Source organism: Ceratotherium simum, chromosome 17, assembly GCF_057802395.1.
Source record: "Ceratotherium simum simum isolate JZ-2026a chromosome 17, ASM5780239v1, whole genome shotgun sequence".
In the NCBI taxonomy this organism is placed as follows: Eukaryota; Metazoa; Chordata; class Mammalia; order Perissodactyla; family Rhinocerotidae; genus Ceratotherium; species Ceratotherium simum.
In genome coordinates this window covers 27,030,990-27,056,769 of record NC_141916.1, presented here as the reverse complement: position 1 = coordinate 27,056,769, position 25,780 = coordinate 27,030,990, and the positions used below count along the sequence as shown (strand labels likewise).

Here is a 25,780-nt window from a genome sequence, read left to right as displayed (position 1 = left end):
CAGATATTTGGAAACATGTTCTTTAAAATAATAAATACGTGGACAAAGGTTCCTGTTGGTAGCAGGGATCATAAGTAGATCCATTGAGATTGCTCTGATGCTTGTGCCTAACTAGACTCCAAGCTTTGGAAGTTGAGAATTTGCCTCCACTTCTATCACCAACTGGGGCTTGTGTGGAGCCTTTCACATAGCAGGTACTCGATAATTATTTGCTGATTGATAAGACTTGGGTTTGATACAAAGAAATAATTACATTAAGAGAGAATAAAATTATTTTCAGAAACTATGAATCATTCTCCTTTAGATTTCAGTTTTTGAATAATCCACATCTTTGTTCTGTAATTTGATGTAAAAGGAGGGATATATCCACTCCTGCCTTATTGGCAATTTAATTAATCTTTGACACAAATTCAAATAAAAAGGGATAAAGGTCTCTGTACAGCCCAAGACCATGCTGTCACTCTAAATCTGAAACCTTGATGTTCTGAGGGGATCAGGATGCAGGAGTTGGGAATTTCCCCAATATTTGTTCTGGTAATGGAGCATTGAAAAGGAGCCTGAAGAACAGAGCACTCATCAACCAATGTACTTAGGATTAAATGTTATGATGATATTTTCTTGCAGAACAATTCAGCAGTGGAAACTCACCCACTGTCTGCGGAAAAAAGCAAAAGTTCAACACAAGGCACTTAAGGTCCCATAATTTGACTACACTTTTCCCCCCACTTACCTTTCTCAAATGTGCCCATGAGTGCATGCCCTGGCCTTATTAAACTCCTCAGAGTTCTCTGAATTTGACCTTTACTTTCCTACTTTATGCTTTCACTATTGCCACTTCCTCCTGCTCGCAAAGATCTCTCGGTCAAATATAGACCAATGATTTGCTTTTAGTAATTGCTCAATAAATTTATTCAACAGATGTTAACTTGAGTATCTTCAATGTGTAAGGCATCATATTAGTCAATATGGGGTATAGAAAAAGAAATGAGACAATTTACTGTGTAGGTGTTTAGAATCTAGAAACTTCCCCCCTGAATGTGTATCTTTGATTTACTAATACTTATGCTGCTGCTACAAAACGTCTCAGCTTGGTAGATACTTCATAAATATGTATGAAATAAACTCATGAGTAATTAAAAATTACCATCCAGCTACCTTTATGTGATTATTTTGTTTTATACTCTTCAAAGAAAATGAATAAATTCCTTCGTCGTTGAAAAGCATACAAAAAAACTGATGTCTGATTAAATTGCACAAATGCTCAATGATATCTTTTTATATGTTTCAAAAATAACTTGAATTGAATTGAAGTACATTTAAAATAATAATTCTCTTATGCTGTTTCTGGGAATAAGAGCTTAAATTATTTGGGTAGGTATCACTCATCAGTTTATGTACTAATACAACGACCTATACTCAGTGACTTTTCCCTGTATTTAACAAATAGAATGTCAAAGGTTACATTATGCTCTTTCAGAAGGAATATGCCTTCTGTATGGTGTCTCTCTTAACCTGAACAGCAGCTAATAGGAGTTGCAAGATCATCAGCCTCACTCTCTAATCATGGGGGGGTCTGTTGTCAGAAGACAGTAAGAAATTCTACGTACCTTTAGATGGTAAGGTAGAATAAATACCTGCTCTTTTATGCACAGGACATACAGCTACTGTGCAGTGAGGAGCAGCCACTGACATCCTGGGCCTTTGCAACTTCAGTAGGGAGAATGGCTTAGAGTGAATCCTCAGAAAGCAGAATGGCAGTAGCAACGAAGCCTATTTATTAAACATGGACATCTCCACAGAGGAATAAAGCCATACAAAGCGGAGATTACAGCCCAGGAAGTCTTTAAAACTCCCAGTGTAAATTGAGTGAGCATTTCAACCTGGTACCTTTTCTTCACAGGTCTTGTCCTTTTGTGCATGTGTGGGAGAGCAAAGGGGAAAGAAGTCTGAAAGTTCTGTCTTGCTGGCATGGGAATTTTTTTCTGCTGTCAAAGACTTATTAAATCCTACTTTGGATTTTTAGACAGGATTCACGGGCAAGATATCACAGAACACATTTCTTTGTAGTAGTCTCGCCATCTCAGATCAGTTTGAACTGCAGTGGGGCAACGAAAGAAGTTAATAGCACTTTCAGTCATGTCATTACAGTGCAACAAGAGAGTATCATTTAAAAGTAGGAAACCTTCCAGGTATTTGTCAAAGCAATATATCAAGATGCCTTGTTCATTATGATATAGTAAAGTAAATCAGATGTAGACATAGATGATATTCAATTCTCACCCAGACCAAACGCCACGACAAAGTACAGTACAGACATAATTGTAAGAGGTAGATTATTAAATGTTGCCTATCTTCTGATTTTTAGAGTTCCTGGGCTAAAGATGTGGCCTAATGAATTCAGAACACATTTGCATGTTCTCTGTGAGTGGTGGAAATATTCCAACCTTTACTTAACACACTTACTACAATAATTTTTCAACTTTAGTATGCCTACAAATTACCTGGGAAGCTTGATTAAAATGCAGATTCTTGGGCTATTCCACCAGAGACTCTAATTATTCTTGGGAGTTGCTCAGAAATCTATTTTATTAATAAGTACACCAAATACTGTTAAAGTAGGTGGCCCCTTGACCACAGTTTGGGAAACACTGACTTAGCTTTTTGAAAAATATGTTAGTCATTGAATATACAAAATATCCTTTCTTATGATCTAGAGCAAGAACAGATTCTAAATATCTTTTTAAAAAAATTAAACAATAAAAAATATAGGATTTAAATTTGTCTGGAATAGGATTTAAGCCTTGGCTCTGTAACTAGCTGTGTGTCGTTGGGCAATCTGCATGATCCACATAACTCAGTCTATCTCTAAAAATCTCACAGAGATTTGACAGGATCAGATGAGATAAGATTCAGATTAGTAGTTTGTAAAATTATTAGCACATATGCTTGTTATTGCTCCTTTACTGTCCTCATGTATCTGAGGTCACCTTGTTACCTTCAGTCCTCCCGTTCATCACCTGGCTCCATTCAGTTCCTTCCACCCTGATCCTGCATGTAAATCATTGATGATAGAGGGATTATTCCTTCCACTCCCCATTATCCTTCTCCAATTCCTGCTAAAACTCACCTGCCATGTTTTACCTTTTGTTCAATATTCATCTGATATTTTGAGTAGCAATTCTTTGCCAAACTTAGCACTAGATTGTGGTGATTCCAAGTAGAATAAAATATGGCTTTACCCTTGAGTAATAAACTGATTCCTATTAATGTACTGATTGATAGGAAAGAGGTTGAGTGGAATCCCACAAATATATGTAATGAGTTTTAAATCTTGCTTGATAGAACAACCCCTCCCTTGTTCACTGACTGAATCAGTGATTCTTGGAATTGCAAATAATCAAGAAAGCGTATTGCCTGATTTGCTTATTATTACTTATTTCCATTTTCCATTAGCATTTCCATTTTGTAATTTCAAGCAAAATGATTGTGTAAAATTGGCATCACATCAGTTCCACAGGGGAGGTGGTTTGGAATAAGCGGGGCTTGTCTGTATTTTCTCAAATTTTAAGAGGTATCTAACCACAAATACACACAATCCTGAAATGTGGGACAAAATATATGAAGGACTTTCTATTTATTCTACTACCTAAAAATGATGATTTCCTGAAATTATCCCAACAAATAAAGATGACTCCATCAGTTATAGTCTTGTGTGATATCATGGGCTTAAAATAGCCTGTGAGGAAAATGTGCTATAAATATCACAAACGGAGTTCCACTATTTTTAAGTCGCTCTGCATGCATACATCATTTTAAAAATAAATGAATAATTAATTTAATCATAAATCCAATTATCTAAAAATTTGAGCCATCAGTTGTTCTGTAAAATGCAGGCTGTGCTGTCAGCATTCAATTAATACTCATATCTTCAAAAAGTCTTCAGATATTTTTTCCCTCAGCAGGCTCTGAGTCATTATATATTTCACAGTCTGATGATGTTATATTTATTGATGTTCTGAAACGTATTGTATTGCTGCTTTTTTTTACATATTCTTCACACACAGTCAAGTGGCAAGCTGCTTCCTGCTAAGGCTGTTGCACTCCGAAGACCATCACACTCTACCTGGTAGCTGAGCAGTGTATGATTCCATTCTGGAAAAGAAGGATACTGTTTATAATCATTTTCAGAAAATGGGGTGTTTTCCTGGGGTGTGTACTGTTATTCCTTGGCTTAGAACAACACGTTCTTCAGAAAATTTTACTAAATATATTTGATCATAGCAGGAAGTTGCTAAAACATTGTTAATGACTTTGCAGAAAAACTATTAAACTGAGACAATAATAATTTGATGATATAGTTTTAAAAAGTCAATGTGAGGCTAGAGAAGAACATATAAAGTATGCAATTATTCAGCTAGAGGGAGCTGTGTCACTGATGTTTAAATTATATTTAATAATCTGAAAATTAACTGGAGAGATATAATATTGATATGAAAGTCTTAATGTACAGTATATATAGTATCCCCTTTATAAAAGATTAGCACTTTAAAATATATAGCATCCCCTTTCTAAAGGATTAGCATTTTTTAAGTTCAAAACTAATTTTATTTCTGGAAAATTTCATTTATTCCACTTTAATGTTTTGACTTCTGTAATGTTCATATGTGAAAGGGCATTTACTTACACACACACACACATACACGTATCCATACACAGAGACGATTAGTCTTCTTGGATTTTCATTTTACAGGCTGGGTGACTGACAGCTCAGGATGATTGAATGACTTGTATAGCAGAGGCAGAATTTCAGATTGAGTCTGAGGATAAAATATCCTCTGGTTTTAAAATGTAGAGTAGGAGACACTGGTGTCTTTTCACTTAGACTAATCTGTGCTCAACTCTAACAAGCTTCCTCTATTTCCTGGAAATAGAACTTTATAGCAAATCTTCTTCAGAACCAGAGCAGAGTGATGAGCATTGTAAGTAAAATTTTAGGTTAAATATTCTTTTTTTGTGTGTGTGGAAGATCAGCCCTGAGCTAACATCCATGCCAATCCTCCTCTTTTTGCTGAGGAAGACTGGCCCTGAGCTCACATCCGTGCCTGTGGTCTTCCACTTTATGTGGGACGCCGCCACAGCATGGCCTGACAAGCGGTGCCTCGGTGCGCGCCCGGGATCTGAACCTGGGCCTCCAGCAGCGGAGCGTGCGCACTTAACCGCTACGCCATGGGGCCGGCCCCTAAATATTCTTTTTAACGTGGCTTTTCATGAGCTGTGTTGAGGATCGGTTAGGATAGATTCCTACATCCCCCCAAAAATCTTTTTTTCTTTCTAAAATAGAGATGTGACCGTTTACTAGTATATATTAATATTTTATCCATATTTCTAAGATCTTGTTCTCTATCAACGTAAATGATTGTATGACCATCAGTTCAATGACATTTTAGTTTTATTGGTCTTAATGGAACATTGTTTCATTATATAGCAGGACTAAATACTTTGTAATTGTTAGTGGCTAAATGATTGCTAATGTATTGTTGTTGAAGCTTTTTTGAATAATTTATTGGGGCTATCCTATGACAGAGCAAAACATAAGAAGAGCATGATGATGTCTGTCCAGCAGAAAAATGCATATCTAGATATGGACCAAATTTCTCAAAGGAGAGCCTTAGCATTGTCTAAAGCAAAGAAAGAGAGGTGAGGAGAAAGACAAGCATGGAAAGAAAGAAGGGTGAAGGAAGAGAATGTGTCCCACTAGGTTGCCTGATTATATCTTTTGTTGTTGTTGTTGTTGTTGTTTTAATGTATGAGTAAGAGTTTATAAAGGATGCTGGAGAACAGAAGTTCAATTCTCTTGGAAATTAATATAGTGCCAGTACGTGTTAGGGAAGCCCCAGTCACTAGACACCTATAGAGCTGTGATGGATTGTGGGATGCATCTGCAGCACCAGGTGTAAGGCCTAGGCTGGGAGTATGAGAAGCCACAGGGCTCTGAAGCCCAGTGAGTTCAGGCAGCTGGCCGGCACAGTGCAGCCCTGGGGACAGGAGTGCATCCCCATGTTCCTGTTTCTGGTCGTTCCGTTATTTTGGTTATTGAGAAGAAAAATGGCTGCTCCTATAACTGGCACATCTTTGTCAGAGTTGTTTATTTCCTCCCTCCGCCACTTCATTTGCTGCAACACTTTCAGGCCCAAGGGAGCTGGGGAGCTAGCTGTGAATTACTGAATGGTATGTCCTCAAGGGAGAAAGAAGAGCAGTTTCTTCTGCATTAGCAGCAATGGACTCAGCCTCGCTGCCTCTCTCCTCTACTGCGCTGCTGAGGGGATGTGATCAGGGAGCCACAAATGATGGGATAACTGGTGACACCATGGAATAAATCACCAGCAGAAAACAAATGTGTGAACAAGATGTGAAAGATGCTTTCATACTTGAACAGCAAGAAACCCGTTAAATGAAATAAATTACATGTTGCCAGGGTGATGACTCACTGTCCTATTGAAAGAGGCAATATTTTGGAGTGAAGGAAAAGATAGTATGGTATGATACAGAGAGGCTCAAAATAATGAAAAACTTTTCCGTCTGACTAGAGTGTGCATATTCGATGGGAAGACAGAAACTTCCAACAACACTCAGTAAAATGCATATTAAAAATGCTTTAAAATATTGGTAAATAGAATATCTTCTGGAGTAAATATCCTCTTTTAGAATATATTTATAAGCAGCAATAATCTCTAACAAAGACCAAAGTCCCAATGAGAGACATTCCTTATTACCTATTGTCACCATCCTATCCTTATTTTAAGGAATTAAAGTTAGATTTCAGTTTGTTTATGGCAAGTGCTTTGGAATACAGTTATGGAACGGTCCATTCCTTCCTTCATTTATTCATTAAATATATATTGAATGACTCCCTTGTGCCAGACATTAGAGATGTAACAATGAACAAGGGCATGTCCCCTGGCCTGATGGGCTTATGGCCTAGTAGAATAATAAGTTAATATTTATTGAATACTTTCATAGTAAACATTTCACATGCACAATCTTATGCAACCCTTACAGTAGTCCTATGAATTAGGCATTCTTTCCATATTTTATACATGAGGAAAATCTGAGTCAAGAGGTTGAATAACTTGCCCAAAGTTGCAGGCTAAAGAAGGGTTGAGCCGAACTTCAGACAAGATCTGGCTGACTTCCCTGATCTCTTTTGACTATGCCTTGCCACATGTTCCCATATACTATGGTTGTTATCTGAAAAGAAAATGTTAAATAACATCCTTGACCTAGAAAATTCTTCTGCGTTTTATTTTCAATTTCCTGAAATCACTTGCTCTGTGTGGACACAGCTTATCTTCCTTTAGACCTGCCCTCCTTCTTTCCCAGACTACCTGTAAAGTTAATGAGATAAAATGACCAAAATCTCACGTAATTCATCAAAATTAAAAATCTGAGGGATGCTCTCACAGTAATCATTCTTCACTTTTACCTCTTTTTATCTGATTCTTTTTCTCTCTGGTCAGTGCTCTTTCTTTACACTCAATACCAAATTACAACAGCATCCCTTGCTCTTAACAATGAATATCTTTATTATTTAGAGTTATTATTTAGAATTATTTAAAGTTCTCAAATTATAACAGTTTATTAATTGGTAAATTAGAGCTATTTAAAATCCAATAATTACTGCCACATCAAACTGCGCATGCTTTATAATCTTCAAAATGTTTGCACATATATTATCTAAGTTATCTTTGCAAAAACAATTGTTTGATTGACATAACAATTTTGGCATAGTTTATCTATTTGCTTTTTCTACCTTCCTCCTCATTAAAGGAACTCATCCTAAGCCAGCCCTGATGGCCAAGTGGTTAAAGTTCGGTGCTCTCACTGCTTCAGCGGCCTGGGTTTGTTTCCTGGTCATGGAACCACACCACCCGTCTGTCAGTTGCCATGCTGTGGTGGTGGCTCACATAGAAGAACTAGAAGGACTTACAACTAGGATATACAACCATGAACTGGGGTTTTGGGAAGAACAAAAAAGGAACTCATCCTAATTAGTGTGCATAACTCAATGACAGGAATTAGAAGCCAACAGGCCAAGAAAGTGCTCAAATGTACATTTTTTGAGACAAACTTTAGAAGACATACACAATGTGTACAATTTTCAATAATTTTCATTTAGATCTATATTTAGATACTAATGATACCATACATCATCAAAATAAAAAGCTAAAAATCCTTCCTTAGATCATTTATTTGATTTCCCTGCCTTCTGAAGGAATTTTTCTTCATGCTTCATCTTTATTTACATTTTCTCTCTGATCAGTCCTGCTTAATAAAAGAAATAAAATTAAAATTAAAAAGCCCAGACAATACAAACTATACAGATGTGTAGTTCTCACCTTCTCACCTATGTTCAAGAGAAAGAAATTGGTCATAGTTTGATCCTGGCATTTAAAAATTATCTGTTGAATATTTTTTCTCTTGCAAAGATATTTTAAATATTTCCTGTTGCTAATTTGACCCATTTCCACTATGTTTTCTCTAAGAATTCAACTCACTGTTTTCTAGAAATAAATGATTTTTTGCTGGAGAATAATCTATACACCAAAAGGGAAAAATATGTTTATCCTGGCCTACATAGTACTACTAAATATTTTTAACAGTCCCTGCAAATGCTAGGATTCTGGCAAATCAGGGGAGTTAATATGGTCTTAAAATCCATTACAATTATAAAAAATAAGTAGGATACCATGTTTTTCTTTTTAACATATCAGTACAATGTAAACAATCAGTACCATTTTATTTTTGCTGTTTTAGATAATGTTTAAGTATACTTTTATACTGGGCATCATAACATTAGGTATTTTCCTTTCAGAATTACTTTCATGCTCTATCTTAATTTATATTTTACAATCAACTCTACGTCATGAGATTTTTCTACGCTATTATATATTCTTAGAAAACATGATTTGATGTCTTTTCGTATTGAAGCTCCTATTGTGTCCCAGTTGCAGAGATCTCTCTCTAATGCCCTGGGACTGTTGCTTTCAAGGAGTTCCAGTAAGAAGTGGGTGGTTTCTGAAGCCACCAAACAACTTAGATCTAAGAGTGTAATACTTCCACCGTAATGCCCTGCCTACCACAGTCAGACTCATTCCCACTGTGATGTATTTTACAATGCTCTTAATTAAAATGATTAACACGTATTCAAGTTTAATAGCATATAGATCCAAACACCTTTCTCATTGTACTGACGTGTGTACACATATGTGTTTCCATTGATCTGTGAACTTCTTAAAGGCAAGCAAACTATGTCTTCTTGATTCCTTTATCTATATGCTTGGTCACAGAGGGGGATTTACCATGAAGATGATTGACACTTGAGTCGTGGGGCTCCTCACTTACATGAGGCAAGGCCCTGGGTGAAACCTCACCAATGTAATCATGTGGTCATAAGTTTTTGCAAAATTTATAAAAACAAGATGTTTTAATTATACTGCTACATAATTTTATAGCTTATTTTATATTAGTAATTTTGTCTTCTTGTCCTTAAAGATGGCTCTCTGACTTTTAAAGATTTGGTCCCACAAAACCTAGACATATAAGAGCAATTGCTGAGATATAAGGAGAAATTATTTACTTTTTGTTGAATGAATGAATGAAAGAAATGAAGGAGGAGAAGGGGAAAGAATATATTATTAATCAATGTATTTTAACATTTAAAAATTAGCATTTCTGGCAAAAAGTTTCTACAAGCCACCAACAGGTAATGCTAACATATCACCCTCGGATAATGTTTATGAATTTACAAACCTCTTATACAAACATATCTTTAATTGAATCTTTCTACTGCCCCTTAAATGATTGATATTAAAATGTTTACAACTGTGCTATTTGTAGAAAAGGTATTATTATACTCAGTTGTTAAAGAGTTAAAAACTGAAACATACTGATTGAGTGACTTACTTATATTCATATGGTATCAATATTGGAAGGCAGCTGAAGCCCTGATACTGAATCCATTCTTTTCATACAACATGGTTTTTACAAATGTATTTATATAAACTAAAACTTATTCTGCAACCAAGGAACATAAAATACAATAGAATTGATAATGTTGTTGACCCCAAATGACGAACGTTTACTTTTCTTTACCATATGCTTCTTTTTGTTCCTTTTCTTTTCTTGTCTGTTCTTTTCTTTCCTCTTCTTTTCTTGATACAGGTGTTTAATATTAGCCAACTGCCATAAAGCTAACGATTTTTCGGAAAATTGAACCTAACCTCTACTGAACACAAGATGAAAATGTGGTTGCTGGTTAGTCACCTTGTGATAATATCTTTTACAACCTGTCTATCAGGTAAAAAATATCCTTTACATAATCTCCATAAATTATATCAATATAATCAATATGTGTGTTTATGTCATTAGATCTGAGATATGAAGTTAGAATTAATATTTTCTTTTGACACCTGGGTTAGACCACTAAATAAATATATATTAAGGTTGACCCTATTTTCTTTTTATTTTTACTTTCAATTAAAATTTCATAAGATTTAGTCAATCTTACCTAGTGGTGTGCTGGTAAATGTTTAAAATCTGGATCTCTGGGAAGGAAAAAAAATCCCTGCTGTATAGCATTTGTCAATCCCCAGGGAGTAAATATTGCTACTATGGCCAATTTCAACTTGACATCATTTAATGTGGTGTCAAAAAACATATACAGCAGCTCACCATTATATGGTATTTTTATCATATAGACACCGTAGACTTAAATAACCTCAATAGCATAAATAAGAGTAAAATGCTGTATAATAACTAGAAATATGTTTTAGGCATTTGTTACATTTGTTCTTAATTTATTTATTTGTAAGTTAATATAATTTAATTTTTATTACAGGCTGGTCAGTCTTATGAAAAACAATTTTAAAATAACCTACAGTGTGTGCAGGGACATTAGGAATAACAAAGCAGTTTTAAGAATGCTCTAGTTTTAGGACAAATCCTATATTTCTATCTTTCAAAAACAAGTATGAAGGATTCAGAGTTATTTCTTACAAGGAGAGGTGTATTTTTATCTGAAAGCAGCAAGTTTTCTAAATCAGTTTTTCTAATACCTTCATCTCAATTACCTTAACTCAATAAGTACTTGTTGAGTTGCCATTAAGTTCAAGACATAGGTGGATGTCATCCTTTCACGTATCAATCCCCATTGATTGCTTTAATGATGAACCTGATAGACATCCTATTGTATTTTTTACTTATTATTAAGGAAATAAAAATGCTGTTTTATTTTGGACAGTAATTTTTATTATGATGACTTTAGAATCCAAAAAATAGAATAATTTCATTAGTACTTAAGAATTTTAATGACATTGATATAACCACAGTAATTATACACACATACACACACATAATTATGTGCACGTATATACATATTTAATATGCAAATATAATAAAGAAAATTTTTGTGGTAGGGTCATTGTGGCTGTCTTATTTTTATGAATAAAATAAAATAAAAATTATCTTATTAGTACTGCAAATTCCTACTAATTCTGTTGACCACAAATTTTAGTGCTATAACTATAAAATACAAAGACAAGAAATAAGGATCTGCAGAGATATGATGATACTTCAATCTTAGTAGTGAAGGGCCAAAAATCTCATTTCATTAACTAGTATGTCAGTTATTTGAGTGATGTTTGAAACCACATACTTGAAGAGCTGCTTTGAGATTAAAATTGTTTTTTCTTTCATTTTTAGAGTTTACCTGGCACAGAAGGTATGGTCATGGAGGTAAGTTGCTGAAAGGATAAACATTTTAAGGAGCTTTTCTCAAATGAATCACATTTCACCTCTGCTTTAAGCTATTAACTCTCCAAAATTAAAGGCAAATGGTTAATGTTAGCACTTGGAAATTTTGTAAGATGGTTTGTCTGGGATCAAAAGACAATTTGTTTGATTGCCAAAATGAATGAATGGGTACACACAAAGAAATATCCTATTAGATGATTGTAGCAGATAGAAAATATTCAGTGTGGCCTGTATTTTTTTCTGCATGCTTATAACAATCCTATGCTACTAAATTTTGAAGCAATATTTTAAATATTATAAACACCTAAAATATTTGAAAGCCTCTTGCTTTGTTGCAAGTGAGAACTAAAGTTAATGAATTTGGAACATTAAGATTCAGTTTAATTTGGAGTCCAAAGATGTTACAAAATTTATTTTTAATGATTTAATGAATATAATTAGCAATCCTCCTACTTTAGATTCTACTTCAAACACTGAACAGTTCTTGCCAGAAATAGAGGCAGTAAGGCATACTGGAAAAAATAGAGTCTAGAGTAAGACCAGCCGGGATTTGCATATTCAACCTGGTCTTCACTAGCTGTCATCTTATGCAAATTATACAACTTCTATGAGCTTTGACTTTCCAGTATGTAAAAATCATAGGATTCTTGTGGGGACTAAAAAAAGAATGTGGTGGTATCTTTTAGCACAGTGACCTATATAATAGTAGCTCAATGAACATAAGTGAAACTGGCAACTTATAAAAGCCACTGCATAGTGGTATGAGAATGAGTAATCAGGAAGAATCGCTGAGCAACCAATGCTACAACTTGCTGCCAAATCAAGGATATTCATGCCACAGTTGGTCAGAAGAACCTCCACTTGTGGCTATGAGGATTAAGGGAAAGTCTCATCCTGAATCCCACCAGGGCTATTTCTGTTTCCACCTTGTGAGTTAGGAATCACTACGTGTAGGCTATATAAAGAACAATAAGATATGTTCGTTGACTTCAAGAACCTTACCATGTAATAGGGAATAAGAAAAGTAGGAGATAACAAATTTATAAGAAAAATATAATAAACACTTTAAAAGAATTACTTTGAGGAATTAAGAAATATTTAATGATGGGCATAGTAGGTAAGGGAACCTTGAAGTATTTCAAATGTGAGAAATGGAGCAAATTCTAAGAAGAAGAAGTGGCACAAAAAAAAGTACAGAGGTGGGGAAATATGGCTAATAGGTCAGAATTTTAAAGAACACTTGTTCTGCAGGATGTTAGTAAGAGTTTCATTAAAAAGGACTTAATTGTCAGATAAATTTGGGCAAGGCAAGTTCATTAAAGTTCAACAGTTTATTATTATTAACTTTAAGTAATAAGTATTTATACTACTTATATAATAAGTAGAATACATATTTTTGTTTCCTAGAACTGCTGTGACTATAATCAAGTACCACAAACTGGGTGGGTTAGAACAACAGCAATTTATTGTCTCACAGTTTGGGAGGCTAGAAGTCCAAAACCAAGGTGTCATCAGGGCTGTGCTCTCTGTAGGGGAAGGCTCCTTCCTTGCCTTTTTCAGCTTCTGGTACCCTCAGACATTCCTTGGCTTGTGGTAGCCTGCAGAGTCAGACATGAGGCAGCTGTAAGAAGATGCTCAGACAGTTATGCAAAACACAGTGTCCACTAGCTTCAGAGGTGGACCATAGGTTATGGAAGTGGTTGCTATCAAGAGTCGTGATAGGGGGCCGGCCCCGGGGCTTGGCGGTTAAGTGCGTGTGCTCTGCTACTGGCGGCCCGGGTTCGGATCCCGGGTGCGCACCAACACACCGCTTCTCCGGCCATGCTGAGGCCCTGTCCCACATACAGCAACTAGAAGGATGTGCAACTATGACGTACAACTATCTACTGGGGGGCTTTGAGGGAAAAAAAGGAGGAGGATTAGGCAATGGATGTTAGCTCAGAGCCGGTCTTCCTCAGCAAAAAGAGGAGGAGTAGCACAGACGTTAGCTCAGGGCTGATCTTCCTCACACACACACAAAAAAAAAACCTTGTCGTTATAGGCTCTTCTTGGGCAGGTAAAGCCAGGCCGATGAAAATTTAGTTGACAACTTTTCTGCTAACCTGACCCTAGTCTTCATTCTAATTATTGAATTGATGCATGTTCTTGAGACCAACTCCTTTACATCCAAGTTATGGTAAATTACTACAATGTTACTTTTTATCCATGAGCCTAAAGTGTTGGGGCACCAGAATATTCAAAGCCCAAGCCCTAAACATCCTTGTTCTCTTATCAGCGGAGAATGGATAAAGACAAGGGGCTGTACTGTCTGGAAGAAGGATGCTTTGAGACAATTTAAATATTGTCTCATTTAGAGAGTTGATTGTATTTCAAGAGAACTTGTAATGCTCCCCAACCTGTAACCACTTTAACATTGTAAATATTGGAAAATTCAAATATTAGAGTCTGTTCAAATTTTGTTGCCATTGCTTTTTTCTAAGAGATTTTTTCTGGAGACTCTTTGCGACATACTTATGTAAAATTATGTTTGATAACTAACAGATTGAGATGACATATTACAGAATGAGAAATAGAATTTGTTTCAAAATGGATATAAAATGAATAAAAAATAACTCTCAAGCACAAATCATAATTATACTTTCAATTTCCAGAAATAAAATAGAATAGTAAGATTATAGTGGACCAACTCCATGTAGTGAGAATCCCATGTAGTGAAGTAATCCCATTTTAGATCATCCAGCTGACTGATTTCATTAATTGTAAAACTGAGCATAGGACCGAAAAAAGCAACAGCTTTTGCCTGTCACTCATATTTGCAAATCTGATGGCAAATATTCATATATGATTTTTTTCTTGCTTGTGAATTTTCTTGATCAAATTTAAGAAATGAACTTCTGCAGTAGATTACCACTATATGGTAGAAAATAAATCAATTTGCAATAAGAGCAGATCAAAATGAAGAGTAATTTGAAGTGTTGTCTTCAATTAGCTTGAGAAGTCATCTATAATTTTGTGCTCCTTTTTAGAAGGATCTATCCAGTAAGAAAAAGGGCACTTATTTAAAAAGTAATCTTATTTTTTAAAACATAATACCTGTTTCTTCTTTCTTATGCCCTTTAATCCCATAATATTTCCAAAACATCATAATTTGTAATCTAATTATTTCCATGTCTCTAGAAGAAAGCAATAGGTGGCTTACATTTTTGTTGGCTGAGCGTATAATGCGTGCATTAATTGGTCCCTTGCTGAGCCTCATGTTGTATTTGCCCTAAAAATTTTTTTCTCTTGATCTGAGCACCCTGGTTGAGTTAATAGAGTGATAAGTTTAGATACTCTTCAAGGGGGTTATGAGGTTCCCATTCAGAGGTTCATAGTGAACATGCCAATGTGGTTCTAAAGCTTGTTTTGAGTAATTTAACTTTCAAGGGCCCAAATATGTTCTCAAAATAAAATGTACAGAGTAATTGCTAAACCATCTAATGGAAAACATTATTTTATTCAGGCTTGAAATTTTTAGAAAAGCAAGAAACATAGATTTATAAAATAATACTTACCTGAAACACTAATGTGATGTGAAGTGCGTCTTATTCTGCTTTTTGATCTAGAAAATGGGCAAAGAGAACTATCTCAAATGTAGTATTTTCTCAAATTGAAAAATTAATTCAATATTTTGTTGGAAATTAGTTTCATATTTTTATCCCCTAAATGTTTTGTTGTCTGTTCCTATAAAAGCCAAATGGAAGTGGAGTATTAGGAAATATATACATATAATTTGTGAAGACTACTTGTCATTGAGAAGAAAAATAACATGAGGCACTAATATTATCCAGTTTGGCCTATAAACTTCTACCCAATTCACCCCAAAAGTGTTTAATCTTTCCATATACCCTTTGAGGGACTGCCTATCAATAGATATAGTCTCATCATTGTTAGTATGTGATATTCCATTATTTTCAATGGAAATTTCCATCACTAGTATCTTTTCTAGAAAAAATTAAACTCATTTTTTAATATGTATAATCAAGATGAAGAAACTACTTAAAACATGTTGTCAGTTTTCTAAAAGCTGACCAGTTTTTATCTTAAAAGCATATGCCTTAAAATCAAAAGAAATATTTAAGATTCTGCATTTTATTAAAATAAGCAAGTGTCCCAATTAATCTCCACCTTCACAAAGATGTATGCTTATGTGCATCTGTCTTTGTTGTATTTGAAGTCATCATACAATACTTTAAATAATTAGGGCTATTCAGAATGAACATCTAACTTCAAAGTGGTAAAAGTATTTCTTTCAAGGAAGCTAATGAAATTATAAATTAAATTGAGAATACAGGATTATTACAATCCCCATAACGGCACTGCCAGAGGGCAGTATAGAAGCAGATGCTAGACAGGTCAAGACTGTCTATTTCTACATTGGAAATACAGCAATATTACAGAGTCTTTAGCTAATGCAATCCTGCACCTGTTGAGATGAATTCAAATTTTATGAAATAGTATGCAATCACTACTGTATTCCCCATTATTAACAGAGACAAATATTTAGTTAGTTGAAAGTCTCTCCAATTTGATTCTTGTAGAATGCAAGTTGGAGAAGACCCCCCCAAAAACCCCTAACCTTGAAGACTTGAGATTCTCTTAACAGGGTCTTTCATAGAACAGAAATTTTTAATTTTAATAAAGTCCAACTTACCAATTTTTTTCTTTCATGGATCATACTTTCGGTGTTGTGTCTAAAAACTCTTTGCCATACCCAAGGTTAGAATCAAGTCACTGACTTAATTAAGGACAACTAATACCTATAGTTCATCAAACTGTATACTTTCAGATGTGCATTTGAAATTCTTATGCTACCACTGATGTAGCAAATGGAAACTCAAGACCCAATCCAGTGCAGATCAGTGGGCTTCTGTTTGAATTATATGGATAATTGCATCAAACATCCATTTCTCCTTAAATCTGATTATCTTTTCCGTCGGTAATAATAATAATGACATAATCATCAGGCTTGTCATATAAATACAATGTACTTAGAAGATATTTAGGAGCTTTAAACCCCACTAAGCAATATTCATTTTCAGTCTTTTAAATATTTCGTGTATTTTGATTTTTAAAAGCTGTTTGAAAAATTTCACATTAAAATCCTTATTCCTCATGGGGTAGAGTTGGAATAAAAGTCATCTTGCCTTCAAGAAGAAAGTCTATATATATTGATAAAATTGCACTTTTCTGCTTGTATTTCTAAGCATTTTTGTGTGAAATGGGAAGAAACAACACAATCTCCAGGTCAGCAGGTGTTACTAAATTGCTCCAGTCAGAAAAGCTGTGCAATTGGAGAGACCCAAAGAAGAGCTTATGAAGTCATCCAAGTGGGAAGAAAATAGCATATAATTTTTATCATGGATAAGCACAAGGTCATTTCTTTCACAGACTGGAAAATCTAGACCCTACATTCAAATGAAAGTCTCTAGTTATCAGAGATTTGGGATTCATTTCTCATTTTTCCCCGGTGTGCTGTTACATCCTGAAAAGCCCGAAAATATTGGGCACTATCAGGAAAGTTGTTGGAAACGAAGCAGAAAACATTATATGCATTTACGGTTTTTAAAACCTCAGAAGGATAGGAAACTAAACAGCTCAGAGCAGGACTTTCAAAATCGTTAGCAGAGGGCTTCTGTGAACACCTCGGGTTCGTGATTCTCTTATGGTTGTAGTCGGCTTGTGGGGTCTTTAGGGCACGTACCCTTATTCTTTTCTCACTTAAATGTAGAAGCCATGTAGAACAAATGGCTGCATAAAACAATAGCCAGAAAAACGCATAATGCTGGAGTTAAATTTCAGTTCCTCTGGTTCCTCTGATTCAGATCCAGCAATTTCTCTGCTATCTGAAACGGGGTGGTGGTTATAGAATGTAAATGAGGTCTATGAATTCTTGAATGGCAATTTCAGCAAATTCCAACTAAAGATGAGACATCTCCTTTGAAATATTTCAAGTCAGTTTAGAAAAATGAACGTTTCATGCTGGAAGAAACTAACTTAAGGATTTTATTAATCACCTATGTGTATACAAATACGTATTGACACAGTGCTAATAGCACCAGAGCTACAAGAGCAAATAAATCTTGGCCCCTGGCTTTTAGAAACTTCATGATTCATCTAAGCATTGATGTACATAAGATATATAAATTAAATTTTGAAAGGATTGGCAAATTCATGAAAATGTTGGCAAAATCAGCATTTACTTATTGCTAACTATGGGCCAGGTACACTACTGTCTTGCATGCTTTGTCTCAAAGTAATTCTCACAATAACCTAATGAGGTAGATTTTATTATTATCCCCATTTTATAAAAGGTGATATTGAGGCTTGGAAAAATAAAATAATTTTTCCAAAGTCACTGCTAAACAGTACTGAAGCAAGATTTAAATGACATAATGATACTGTTTGTTAGGGGAAGCTGGAACAAAGCTCTCATCAAGGTGGATATTAGAGCAGAAAAAATGTCTGTGTGGCATCTGCCTTAAACTCTCTCTTAAAAAAATAAATTGGAGGAGTGAAACATAGCTTTGATCTAGCAGAGACATTCCAACGATCCCACGCAAGAATATTCCTCCTCTCTAGCCATACACATCAGTGCTAATTCATTTGGGGCATGCGACTCTTAGCTGTGTTCTGTAAATGCTGCCATGTTGATGACATGTGAGTGATTCTCTTCTCCTCATCCTGCTGTGAGATGTTACTCTTCCCTTTCGGACAGGATAGACTGTCAGGAACAACTGCTTCCCAATATGGGTATGTTTGTGATGGATTTTAAACCAGTTGGTCAGATCCCATGTCCATGTAATTTGTTTATTGACTGTTCTAGATGTTGCTAAGTACCGATGCTGGTCACATGTTTAGAAAAATAAAATAAACAAGAACTGACCCAGGAAAGAGACTAATATCCCCGGAGCATCTAGAAATTCATTCATTCTCTGGTTCAAAAATCATGAAGCACCTATCATGTTCCAGACTGCTAGTCAGCTATCTAGGAGGGTGGTGTATAGAGATTATGGGCATAGCCACCTGTCCCCGAACATTTGCAATCTAGTGGAACAGAAAGTTTCGACAAGAATCACAGAAGGTGGGATAAATACTATAAGCTGTATAGGGAGTTATGAGAACACATATGAGGACCAACTGAAGCTCGGAGGGGCGAGAGGTCGCTTCCTGAAGAAACGACCTAATGGCTAAGTCATATAGGACAGTACGAATTTTGATAGGAGGAAAAAAGTGAGATGGTAATTACAGAAAGAGGAAAAGCATGTGCAAAGGCTCAGAGGCATGAAAGCATGGCTTGTTTGAGGAGCTGTAAGTAGTTAAGGATGGCAACACAGGGTGCTTTGGGAGAAATGATGAGAGATGAGCAGAAAAGAATTTTGAATAAAGAACCTAAATGTTTTCCTCAAGATTATGGAGGGAAACGTCTTTGTTTTGGATGAAAACCGGGGTTCTGTGTTTCTGACATTTTTTTTTCAAAAAACTTTTTTAATGTATCCAAATTTTCTTTGTCTTATAAAACAATTTTTTCTTGCAGTTTCTGAGGAAGACAAAGGATTTGGACCAATTTTTGAAGAGCAACCAATCAATACCATTTATCCAGAGGAATCACCGGAAGGAAAAGTTTCGCTAAACTGCAGGGCACGAGCCAGCCCTTTCCCGATTTACAAGTAATGTACCTCACTGCTCTTTTCACAATGGAGGGTTGGACTAAAGATTACAGATCAGCATCTATCACCCTGTGCTGATAGAGAAAGCTATAATATAAGGCTTCCCACAAGGTCCAGGGACGTTAGCAAAAATATCGGTATACAAGCCATTTATAAAAAAAGTTGTTTAATGCCCAAATAGATAGCAAGTTTTCTCAAATATATGCAAATAATTTACTTGCCATTTCCTGCCCAGATAATGCCAGTGCCATTTGACATTATCCACTTAAAAATTGTCTAATGGAGACCATGCTATTAGGCATGCAAAAGGTTATATGAAAATCATGCACAATTTAAATATACATATCTGATGATAAAATGTTCGTTTATGCATTGGCCTGGATAATTCATACCTACAGATGATGGATAATATTTTTATATTAACTATATTTAAAGAGCTTGTATAGGTAATTCAAGAAAGTACCACTATTTCGATATTCTCAAATCTATATTCCAGACAACACAGCAAGTTTTTTAAATGTCTCTACCTATTGGACAATCTATATAAACATATCTCTTTCTGTTTTTCTGGGGTACCTATTTATGCTATCAAAAATAACTTTATAGAAAGTTACAATGGGTTTTCCTGCTTTGGATGGTTCAGAAAAGTATACTAACAGTTTCTATTTTGATGCAAAGAATAAGGTTAAAAAATTAACCAAATGCCAACGGATTTTAAGTTCACCTGTGAAATGGCTCCATGAAGACACAGCAAGTGATTGATGGGGAAATTGGGGCTCTAGTGCATTAACGTCGCCTGACTTAATTGAAGGTTGTCACTCAACAAGTTTGACTTTAATAGTAGATTTTTTTCCTGGATAGAAAAATAACTTTCTATTGTTATAAAAAGTTATCAAAGAGAATACTCCTTCCCCTCATTTAATTGTAGTTGAATTCATTTTCTCTTGCCTCTGGCTATAATTACAAAATTAGTCTTTGGGGCCAGCCCAGTGGCGCAAGCGGTTAAGTGCGCATGCTCTGTTTCTGTGGCCTGGGGTTCGCAGGTTTGGATTCCTGGTGTGCACCAATGCTCCACTTGTTAAGCCATGCTGTGGCTGCATCCCACATAAAGTAGAGGAAGATGGGCACGGATGTTAGCCCAGGGCCAATCTTCCTCAAGAAAAAAAAAGGGTAGGATTGACATCAGATATTAGCTCAGGGCTAGTCCTCCTCACAAAAAAAAAAAAAAATTAGTCCTAAAATAAAATATGAATTTAGATACAAAATCACCATCCCTTTTTATTGTTTCAATTTCATGCATGGGAGTACAGTATAAGTAGATATTTTATCAATTCTAAATAATACATTTGTTCTGAAAATATTTGATGGGCTAGACTTATTTCTACCTTTAAGCCATACGTAATGAGAATCTATACACATAGTCATGGACATGGACTAGTATAACTAATAGGGCTGTAGAGGAGATCTAATTTAAGCATGTATTTTTACAAGAGGGAAAGCTGAGTCCTGAATAAGTAAATTGGCTTGCTCCAGAGCTAGTAAATCACAGATCCAGGACTAAAACACAGGTTTTAGGACTTTCCAAAAAGCATATAATTTTTTCAGTATGTATCTATCTAGATAGTTTGATAGCATCTCAAAAGCTATTTCTGTGACACTCTGTCCTTGACATCCATACATGGAAACTTAGCAAATCAGCCTCCAAGCTGGAATAGAGGTGACAAAACAAAAGAGTTTGTTCTCAGATAGTGTCCTAGACACATGTACTTCTCCTGGGCGCCTTCACCAACGCCACCCCACAGGGACAGTAAGAAGTTAAGTTTGCATAACTAAAATTTTTCACACATTGATTAGCAACTCCCTGTTTCCTCTCCCTCCAGTCCCTGGCAATCACCTTTCTATTCTTTGCTTCTATGAGTTTCACTATTTTAGAGATACCTCCTATAAGTAGATCTCGTATTTAGTGTTCTTACCAAAATTAAAAAAAAAAAAAAAAAAAGAAGCAAAGTTTTGCTTGGCAAATACGTCACCAACACCCTCCCAGAGGTTGCACCAGCACCGAAGACCCCAGGGTGAGTTTGGCCTGACTATCCACACATTAATGTAGAGAGCTGGAGGGGAGAGGCAGACGTTTAATTCTGTTATGAAGGCAGTCTGTGTTTGACAGCACAAAAAAAGAAAAAAAATTCAGCTCATGACTCACTTGTCTGATGGAAAAGAACATTTGAAGTTTATAAAATTTACTTAATATTCAGGGCAAGCCATGCTAACCTTGGTAATCATGCAATTTGTCATTCACACAGTTGTTTTATATTTCTGGCATGTTTTGTGATAATTTCTTATTCATGGCAACATCCTGAAAGGTACAACAGGGAATTTTACCTTCCACTTATCAGCCTTGAGGCTTTCATTATCCTGTCTTGACCCCCAAAATAACAAGAACTCCAATAAAATTGCATTTAAAGCTGTATGAAAGGCATTACAACAATGATGTATGTTCCTGAAAATAAAATAGACCAGTGAACTTACCCAAACACAGCAAAACTTGATCATTATATGACATCAAAGGCAGAATCAGATCCACTGGTGGAAGTTAACGCAATAAACAAAAATTGGGAGTCAACGTAATGGGAAAAACAAACGTGACAAGTGGAATTGCTCAACAAGGAAACCCATTGCCTTGGCAAATGCTAAGCAGCTTGACATTGGATGGTTCAAGCAGGGACAATATTGCCATCAATGGGGAAGAGGGGGAAGATTTATTCATTGGGTTGGAATTTGGTAGGTTTTCAAAATGCAAAAGCACAGTTTTCTGTGTTTGCTCTTAAATTACCTCCTACATTGTAAAAATTGAAACTAAAAATGTTCCAGTAATTTGAATTAATAAAAGATAGTCTAAAATCATGAGGCCTTTTTGACAAGATTCTGGCCTTAATCAGAAATGTGCCAGGCAAGGAGTGATGTGGCCACAGCCCGCTGTTTGACCATGGCTCTTGTCTTACGACATTGTTGAAGACCTGGAACCTTAGGGATAAATCCTGGTACAGAATGATTATAACATTATGCAGGTGGTCAGCTTAATTGAAAAGTATTTTCTACGTGCATTCTTCTCATCATATCACCAAGAAAGTTATATTCCTGTTTCTAGTCAACTTATTTCTAACAATTGCCATAAATATACCTGCAATAGTATATTTGTGTCTTGGAAACGTAAAAGCTCAATTGACTTTTATCATTTTCAAATTGTGATCGACCTCTAGTGGTCAGAAGACGCCATTTACTGAGCAGAGCCCTGATTTCAATTAGTTTGTTTTATTGAAAAACTACTTTGATATTTAGAATCAGATATAGTGTTTGTCATTTGGGACGCCTCATGAGAAAAGAGGAAATATTTCATGCGCTTGAACATTTACCTTTCCGTGCCTGAGCTAAATTATAAATCATGAGCCCAGACACATGGAATTATAGGGTGTGAAGAAATACCACATGGAATCATCTACTTAATCATCTGCCTTCACATGGAGCTCTATCCATATTATTTTAGAACAATGTTAGCCCAGTACACTGTTTTCAGGCCTCATGACCTTTGACGTGACATTTATTTCTTTTTCTCATAGATGGAGAATGAATAATGGGGATGTTGACCTGACAAGTGATCGGTACAGTATGGTAGGAGGAAACCTTGTTATCAACAACCCTGACAAGCAGAATGATGCAGGAGTATACTACTGTTTAGCATCAAATAACTACGGGATGGTCAGAAGCACTGAAGCAACCCTGAGCTTTGGTTGTAAGCAATTGTAACTTTAAAAAGGGCACGTGTATTTAGTGTAAGGGCAAGTGTATTGTGAAGTAAAACCTAGATGTTATTATAAGAGCTCAGCAAGAAGAGAAATCAAGATGAAAAGCAAGTGAAAGGGTCCACAGATGAGGGGAGTCTTACAAGATCAGTGGGCCTTAATTATGTGGAGATGAAAACATTTCAAGAGAGCAAAGTGTCATGAGGATTATTATAATAGTGAAAGATAAGACTGGAAAATAAACGAAGACCATATTCTGAAGGATCCTGAATAACTTTCTAGAAACCAACATCAATGGAAATGCTAAGCCATGCATTCTCAATGGGGATGATATCACCCCCAGGGGGTAAAAATTTGTTCTCATGGAAAGAAACCATCTTAAACGTTACAAGATAATGGTTTGTGTCTCACTTAAGCTCAACTCTACCTGACAAAATCTTATTCCTTAGTATTTAATTTCTCTTATTAGGAATAAAGTAGATTAAATTAGTTAATTAAATCATTTTAAGTTTAAATTAAATTAAGATTTTTTCCTTACGGGGACCATAATGAAAAATATTTTGGGAAACACTGAGCTAAACTAAAAGTTAGAGGTCATTCTGAAAGGAAATTGTGCATTGGGAGAGGGTTGAGCTGGATGATCTCCAGTATGTGATTTCATAAGTCAGCATTTAAATCTTTTGCAAAATGGATTATAGGATGAAACTGATGTTTTAAGAGGACCCACATGTCAGTGATTACGAGGAGGGAGTGAGACAGGGTCAAGAAGGGTAGTCAGATTAAATTAATGTGGAGAGAGCAGGGATGTAAATAAATACAAACTTTGAAGAAATAATTGACACAATGCGTTGCACCAAAGGAAAAAAAATGCCAAACGTTTTTTTAAGGAAAGTCTAGTCAAAGGGCAGAAACATTCTGCTCTGTTTAAAAATGGGATGAGGGCAAGTAAAACCAATTTCAAGGATGAGAGGAAGCATTTAAATCGTTGTTTCACATGTAGAGGTTATGGCGACATTAAGTTGTCCACATCTAAATGTCAACTAAGTATTTGAGGATAGGGCTGGCGTTTAAGTGAGGCATCAGGACTAGAGATGTAGATCTGAAGGGTTCTCTGCAAAGAGTAACAATTAGAATGATGATTTTTTAGAGATATACAATAGATTGAGAGAAGTTAAATATTACAATTTGAGTAGCGATCACAGATAAGAAATAGGAGGTAAGGCAGGACTGAATGAGCACCAGTAAAACAAATGAAGAATCAAATAGTAGAGTATCAAGAAACAAAGCAAAATGTGAGTTCCAAATACGCAGGAAAGAGTAAAGGAAATGAGAACTGAGGAAAACTCAGAATTTGAAGAAGAGCAAGAGATTGGTGACCTTCACATTCCTCAACAAGGATCCTGTCTTTCATTCTTATTCCTTCTCCATATTGGAGTCCTCCCTCAGGAAGGGAAATGCATCTTTCAAATGAGTCTGTTCCTCTCAGTCATTCCTCTTTACTTACCTTCTTTGGTAGATCTCTGGTTTTGTCTGAGCCCGTTATATTTCCAGATACCTTTACAGAAATTCTTCCAAAATCTTAAGCAGCAGTTTAGGGTATCTGTAATCTTCAGGGCTGTCGGAATACTTATGCAGGCTGCTACCAACATCCGTAGGCTTGAGTTCACCATGGAACTCTTCTGTGGTTTATGCAAATCCCAGCAAGTAAAAATGGGAATTGACTTTCATAGGCTTCACTAAACCAGCTGAGAAGTATTATATCCAAAAATAAGTTAGTATTTATTATAAGGTAAACTTCAATGAATCTCTTTGTATTGACCGGAGAGTGAAAGTTTTCTTTCTTTCTTTCATAATTAGATCTTGATCCTTTCCCACCTGAGGAACGTCCTGAGGTCAGAGTGAAGGAAGGGAAAGGAATGGTACTTCTCTGTGACCCTCCATACCATTTTCCAGGTAAATTTAATTTCTCTGTGACTATAAGCATCTATGAAATGAAATGGGCAAGTTTTTATTTTCTCAACTATAATGATACATGTATAATTAAATAAGACTCAATATTTGTGTAATCTTATAATACATCACTTACTAGTGGTTATAGATGCTTCTTTTCTTGGCTCTTCAATCACTAGGCCCTAATTCCAAAGATCTATGATCATTTCAGGTTATAAACAATATATATGTTGGATTATGTCTTCATTAAAGTTCCTGTTGCACAGGAGAAAATATGATAGATTTTCTATAAATTATTCCTGAAAAAGAAGAGTACCAAGCAATGATATATAATCAATCATTTTATTAACAATTTAACATCTCTAATATACTGTGAACTGTAATTAAACACTAGAAAGGGATAAAGACATACTAAATTATTAATCTCTTTAGGAGCACCAATCTGCAAGAGTAATCATCCAATTTAGAAAGGGGCTAAATTAAGTGTCATCTGTTATAAGATTCAACCTT

General features: G+C 35.5%; 1 protein-coding gene across 2 annotated transcripts in view; it reads left to right on the top strand.

The window, feature by feature from the left end:
* The window catches only part of CNTN1 (contactin 1), a 354,640-nt gene that overhangs the window by 179,713 nt on the left and 149,147 nt on the right, over positions 1 to 25,780 (top strand). For both annotated transcript variants that reach the window (XM_014786370.2, XM_087442559.1), the window contains 5 exons: positions 10,222 to 10,357; positions 11,761 to 11,793; positions 19,388 to 19,520; positions 23,138 to 23,310; positions 25,178 to 25,273. In XM_014786370.2, the coding sequence (XP_014641856.1) occupies positions 10,297 to 10,357; positions 11,761 to 11,793; positions 19,388 to 19,520; positions 23,138 to 23,310; positions 25,178 to 25,273 (496 nt within the window). In that variant the 5' untranslated portion in view covers positions 10,222 to 10,296. The remainder of the gene's footprint in view (positions 1 to 10,221; positions 10,358 to 11,760; positions 11,794 to 19,387; positions 19,521 to 23,137; positions 23,311 to 25,177; positions 25,274 to 25,780) is intronic.